The following is a 6,614-nucleotide window of genomic DNA, read 5'->3' as shown; positions in this document are numbered from 1 at the left end:
CAACATGAAGATTTCTCCCACTGACTGTGTGTTAGGGACATCGTAAATACAACATGAAGATGTCTCCTACTGACTGGGTTTTGGGGACGTTGAAAATACGACACAAAGGCATCGTAAACACGATGGGAAGATTTCAGCACAGCAGCAGATGAAGAGCAGCTAGCCATTTGCAATAATTGGCTAGTTGCCTTGCAGCAAACACGACTATCAGCTCTGCACCGTCCTTGTTGCGATCTTCCTGGTATTCCCTTCTAGCCAAGGTCCTGCACAAACAGGGGGCGAGTGTTAATCACCGAAAGTTTCTCACTCACTATCTGCTCATGGTCAGTTCGGGCTGTGACATACGTAGACATTCACAGGACAGTGTGTTTGGGAAATGCAGTCACAGGGAAAACTGTTTGTTTGAACACTTGCTGTTTGGAAAAGGGGCTGGGCTGACATTGGTTGAAGCAGTAGGAGGCCATTTAGCCCACCCTGTCCATACTAGCTCCCCGCAAGAACAACTCAGTGGGTCTCCCCTTTTGCTCAATTGCCTCTGAAAGCCTTTTCCTATTCACAGAAACGATCCAGCTCCCTCTCGGAATCTGTGACTGAACCTGTCTCCACGTGCATTCCTGATCCTAACCATTTCCAAGGTTTCCCACGTATCCCGTTCCCTGCATTAGGCTGATCACCTTGAAAACTGGTATCTGCCATTTCTTGATTCTCCAAACCAATGTCAGTGGTTTCTCCTTATCTACTGTGCCTAGCCCCCTCACAATTTCGAACACTCAATTGAATCTCTTTTCCAAGTCCCAGCATCTCCAATCCATCCATGGAACAGAAGAAGCTGATCCTTGGACCTGCAGAGTCTTGGAAACAGACCCTTCGGCCCAACCGTCCATGTTGACCAGCTATCCTAAACTGAACCAGTCCTATGTTCCTACATTTGGCCCTTATTCCTCTAAAACCTTCCTCTTTATGTACCCATCCAGATGCCTTTTAAATATAGAGATAACACAGTGTGGAGCTGGAGGAATACAGCAGGCCAAGCAGCATCAGAGCAACAGGAAAGCTGATGTTTCAGGTCAGGAGCCTTCTTCAGAAATTTTAAATGCTGTAACTGTACCAGCCCCCACCCCTTCCTCTGGCAGCTCATTCCACACACGCACCACCCTCTGTGTGAAAAAGTTGCCCCTCAGGTCCCTTTTAAATCTTTCCCCTCTCACCTTAAACCTATGCCCCTCTAGTTTTGGACTCCCCTATCCTGGGGGAAAAGACCTTGGCTATTCACCCTATCCCTGCTCCCTCATGATTTTATAAACCGATATAAGGTCACCCCCTCAGCCTCCGACACTCCAGGGAAAATAGCCCCAGCCGATCCATTTAACTCAAAACCTCCAGTCCCGGTAACATCCTCGTAAACCTTTTCTGCACCCTTCCCAGTTTAACACCATCCTTCCAATAGCAGGGAGGTGATGGCCTAGTGGTATTATCGCTGGACTATTAATCCAGAGACCCAGATAATGTTCTGGGGACCTGGTTTCGAATCCCCACACGGCAGATGGTGGAATTTGAATTCAATAAAAATATCTGGAATTAAGAATCTGATGATGACCGTGAATCCATTGCCAAATCTCGGAAAAAACCCATCTAGTTCACTAATGTCCTTTAGGGAAGGAAACTGCCACCCTTACCTGGTCTGTGACTCCAGACCCACTGTAATGTGGTTGACTCTCAACTGCCCGATGGGCAATAAATGCTGGCCTGGCCAGCAACGCCCGCACTCTGAGAATGAATAAAGAAGGGAGACCAGAATTGTACACAGTGTTCCAAAAGTGGCCCTAACCAATGTCCTGTACAGCCGCAACGTGACCCTCCCAACTCCTATACTCAATGCACTGACCAATAAAGGCAAACATACCAAACACCTTCTTCACCGCCCTGTCTACCTGCGACTCCACTTCCCCTTCTCGTGAATCATCTCTATTCTATAGCCTCATTCTGCAAGCTTCTCCTTTCTTCATAAATCATGGGTCCCAGAGCTGGACACAACTCTCCAGCTGATACTGAACCAGTGTTTGATACAGACTTCCCCATCCCCAGCTTGTTTTTGTACTCCCATGTCCCCGGTAATAAAAACCAGCATGTCCCACGTCTGGCTCAGACAACCCGGCGATAACTAAACACAGGGGGACCTGACAAATCCATTTGCCTTCCTAGAGGTGCGTGACACTGCTGGTCGTCACCGCATTAGTCTGAGGCACAAAATGTGTCTGTGACAATGTCGGAATTGAAACGATACTGAGGCGGAGGTGGGTCGACAGCTTCGAGTGGATCGGAGTAAATATCACCAGCGATCTATCCTGGTCCATCTGTGTTGATGCTATGATCAAGGAAGCACAACATTGTCTCTCCTTCCTCAGGAGGAGAGGGAAATTTGGCATTGTCCACAAGGACAATTATACTCATTGGAATTCAGGAGAATGAGGGGAGATCTTACAGAAACATCTAAGATTATGAAGGGAATAGATAAGGTGGAGGCAGGGAGGTTGTTTCCACTAGCAGGTGAAACTAGGACTAGAGGGCATCGCCTCAAAATAAAGGGTAGCAGATGTAGGACTGAGGTCAGGAGGAACTTCTTCACCCAGAGGGTTGTGAATCTGTGGAATTCCCTGCCCAGTGAAGCGGTTGAAGCTACCTCGCTGAATGTTTTTAAGGCAAGCTAGATAAATTTTTGAACGGTAAAGGAATTAAGGGTTATGGTGAGCGGGCGGGTAAGTGGAGCTGACTCTCGAAAAGATCAGCCATGATCTTATTGAATGGCGGGGCAGGCTCGAGGGGCCGGATGGCCTACTCCTGCTCCTAGTTCTTATGTTCTTATAATTCTTACCAATATTTGTAGATGTGCCATAGAAAGCCTCCTATCTGGGTGCATCTCAGCTTGGTATGGCCGCTGCTCTTCCCAACAACGCAGGAAATTACAGAGAGTTGCAAACACAGGCCAGTCCCTTACACAAACCAGCCTTCCATCCATTGACTCCATCTAAACTTCCCACTGCCTCGGGAAAGCAGCCTACAGCATCAAAGACCCCTCCCACCCCGGTTATACTCTCTTCCACCCTCTTCTGTTGGGCAGAAGTTACAAAAGTTTGAAAACAGATTGAAGAACAGCTTCTTCCCTGCCGTTATCAGACTGATGAACAGACCTCTCATATATTAGAGTTCATCTCTCTCTGCACAGGGCATTGAGTGGAGGAGTTGGGAAGGTCATGTCGCAGCTGTACAGGACATTGGTGAGACCGCTTTTGGAATACTGCCTGGTCTCCCTGTTCCAGGAAGGGTGTGGGGAAACTTGAAAGGGTTCAGAAAAGATTTACAAGGGTGTTGCCAGGGTTGGAGGGTTTGAGCTACAGGGAGAGACTGAATAGGCTGGGGCTATTTTCCCTGGAGTGTCGGAGGCTGAGGGGTTATAGAGGCTTATAAAATCATAATGGGCATGGATAGGGTGAATAGACAAGGTCTTTTCCCTGGGGTGGGGGAGTCCAAAACTAGAGGGGCATAGGTTTAAGGTGAGAGGGGAAAGATTTAAAAGGGACCTGAGGGGCAACGTTTCACGCAGAGGGTGGAACGAGCTGCCAGAGGAAGTGGTGGGGGCTGGTACAATTACAACATTTAAAGGATGGGTACATGAATAGGAAGGGTTTAGAGGGATATGGGCCAAATGCTGGCAAATGGGACGAGATTAATGTAGAAAATCTGGTTGGCATGGACGAGTTGGACCGAAGGGTCTGTTTCTGTGCTGTACAGCTCTATGACTCTATAAGCTTCTCTGTACTGTAACACTATATTCTGCATTCAGTTCTATTACCCTGAGGTACCGATGTGAGGTATGATTTGCCTGGTTAGCGTGCAAAACAACACTTTTCACTGTATCTCGGTACATGTGACGATCACCAAATCAAATCTAAAAGGTAGTTTAGAGTCAGCAACATCTGCTGTGGTTTTTCACCCTTTTATAGCGACAGATATCCTCTTCCCTTAATGACTGAACCAGTTTGAGTTTTACAAATGTTGCCAGCGTTTAATGCCAAATTTTATTGGGTTCAAACTTGCCCATGGTGGGACTTGAACCCAGGAGAGAAGTCTGATATTTGCTGAGTGCTGTGTCTCCCAAGACACTGGTGGATGCTACAGTGCCTTTGAGAGCATCGACATCAAAGGTCAGAGATGCCTGACCTGGAGAGCCGCAGAATGTATTGAAGCTCACCCACCTGTGTGCTGGGCACGTTCCCTTCCCCTTTACACTGAGCTACGGTGCAGTCAGCATAAAACTCAGCGGCTTTAGGAGAGGGCTGAAGAACTCGCACAGATCCTGCACCGTCAGAAAGCCCTCGCTGTCCTGCGCTGGGTTCACACCTCCACAGACAGACAGTGTCCTGGTGAGCTCTCTCCTGGCATGGGACTGAGTGAGTGTGTGTGAGTGTGTGTGTGAGTGAGTGAGTGAGTGAGTGAGAGTGTGAGTGAGTGAGGGAATGTGTGAGGGAGTGTGTGAGTGAGTGAGTGTGTGTGTGAGGGAGTGAGTGAGTGAGTGAGGGAGTGAGTGAGTGTGTGAGTGAGTGAGTGTGTGAGTGGGTGAGTGAGTGAGGGAGTGAGTGAGTGGGTGAGTGAGGGAGTGAGTGAGTGGGTGAGTGAGTGAGTGGGTGAGTGAGTGAGTGAGAGTGAGAGTGTGAGTGAGTGAGTGAGAGAGTGAGTGAGTGTCTGAGTGGGTGGGTGGGTGAGTGAGTGAGTGAGTGAGTGAGTGAGTGAATGGGTGAGTGAGTGAGGGAGTGAGTGAGTGAGGGAGTATGTGAGTGAGTGATGGAGTGAGGGAGTGAGTGAGAGAGTGAGTGAGTGAGTGTGTGAGTGAGTGTGTGAGTGAGTGAGGGAGTGAGGGAGTGAGTGAGGGAGTGAGTGAGTGAGGGAGGGAGGGAGTGAGTGAGTGAGTGTGTGAGTGAGTGAGTGAGGGAGGGAGTGAGTGAGTGTGTGAGTGAGTGAGTGAGTGTGTGAGTGAGGGAGTGAGTGAGTGTCTGAGTGCGTGGGTGGGTGAGTGAGTGAGTGAGTGAGTGAGTGAGTGAATGGGTGAGTGAGTGAGGGAGTGAATGAGTGAGTGAGGGAGTGAGTGAGTGTGTGAGTGAGGGAGTGAGTGAGTGGGTGAGTGAGTGAGTGAGTGGGTGAGTGAGTGAGTGTGTGTGTGAGTGGGTGAGTGAGTGAGTGTGTGTGTGAGTGAGTGAGGGAGTGAGTGAGTGTGTGTGTGAGTGAGGGAGTGAGTGAGGGAGTGAGTGAGAGAGTGAGTGAGAGAGTGAGTGAGTGTCTGAGTGGGTGGGTGGGTGAGTGAGTGAGTGTGTGAGTGAGTGTGTGAGTGAGTGAGTGTGTGAGTGTGTGAGTGAATGGGTGAGTGAGTGAGTGAGTGTGTGTGTGAGTGAGAGAGTGAATGAGAGAGTGAGTGAGTGAGTGTGTGAGTGAGTGTCTGAGTGGGTGGGTGGGTGAGTGAGTGAGTGAGTGAATGGGTGAGTGAGTGAGGGAGTGAGTGAGTGTGTGTGTGAGGGAGTGAGTGAGTGAGGGAGTGAGTGAGTGTGTGAGTGAGTGAGTGTGTGTGTGAGTGGGTGAGTGAGTGAGTGTGTGTGTGAGTGGGTGTGTGAGTGAGTGAGTGTGTGTGTGAGTGGGTGAGTGAGTGAGTGAGGGAGTGTGTGAGGGTGTGAGTGAGGGAGTGAGTGAGTGGATGAGTGAGTGTGAGGAAGTGAGTGAGTGAGTGTGTGTGTGAGTGGGTGAGTGAGTGAGTGTGTGAGTGAGTGTGTGAGTGAGGGAGTGAGTGAGTGTCTGAATGGGTGGGTGGGTGAGTGAGTGAGTGAATGGGTGAGTGAGTGAGGGAGTGAGTGAGTGAGTGTTTGTGTGAGGGAGTGAGTGTGTGAGTGAGGGAGTGAGTGAGTGAGGGAGTGTGTGAGTGAGTGAGTGTGTGTGTGAGTGGGTGAGTGAGTGAGTGAGTGGGTGAGTGAGTGAGTGAGTGATTGAGTGAGAGTGTGAGTGAGGGAGTGAGTGAGTGAGAGAGTGTCTGAGTGGGTGGGTGGGTGAGGGAGTGAGTGAGTGTGTGTGTGAGGGAGTGAGTGAGTGAGTGAATGGGTGAGTGAGTGAGGGAGTGAGTGAGTGAGTGTGTGTGAGGGAGTGAGTGAGTGAGGGAGTGAGTGAGTGTGTGAGTGAGGGAGTGTGTGAGTGAGTGAGTGTGTGAGTGAGGGAGTGTGTGAGTGAGTGAGTGTGTGTGTGAGTGTGTGTGTGTGAGTGAGGGAGTGAGTGAGTGGATGAGTGAGTGAGTGAGGAAGTGAGTGAGGGAGTGAGTGAGTGTGTGAGTGAGTGTGTGAGTCAGGGAGTGTGTGAGTGAGTGTGTGAGTGAGGGAGTGAGTGAGTGTCTGAGTGGGTGGGTGGGTGAGTGAGTGAGTGAGTGAATGGGTGAGTGAGTGAGGGAGTGAGTGAGTGTGTGTGTGTGTGAGGGAGTGAGTGAGTGAGGGAGTGAGTGAGTGAGGGAGTGTGTGAGTGAGTGAGTGAGTGAGTGTCTGAGTGGGTGGGTGGGTGAGTGGGTGAGGGAGTGAGTGAGGGAGTGA

At 49.9% G+C, this 6,614-nt stretch overlaps 1 protein-coding gene across 1 annotated transcript in view; it reads right to left on the bottom strand.

The window, feature by feature from the left end:
- The window catches only part of LOC125487906 (trypsin-3-like), a 9,214-nt gene extending 9,087 nt beyond the window's left edge, over window positions 1–127 (bottom strand). The window contains exon 1 of the mRNA XM_048620526.1: window positions 75–127. Within this exon, the coding sequence (XP_048476483.1) occupies window positions 75–112 (38 nt within the window). The 5' untranslated portion in view covers window positions 113–127. The remainder of the gene's footprint in view (window positions 1–74) is intronic.
- Window positions 128–6,614: the final 6,487 nt, after the last annotated feature.

The sequence above is a fragment of the Rhincodon typus genome, chromosome 47 (genome assembly GCF_021869965.1).
Source record: "Rhincodon typus isolate 14 chromosome 47, sRhiTyp1.1, whole genome shotgun sequence".
NCBI classification, from domain to species: Eukaryota; Metazoa; Chordata; class Chondrichthyes; order Orectolobiformes; family Rhincodontidae; genus Rhincodon; species Rhincodon typus.
This window is presented reverse-complemented; position numbering and strand designations above follow the sequence as displayed.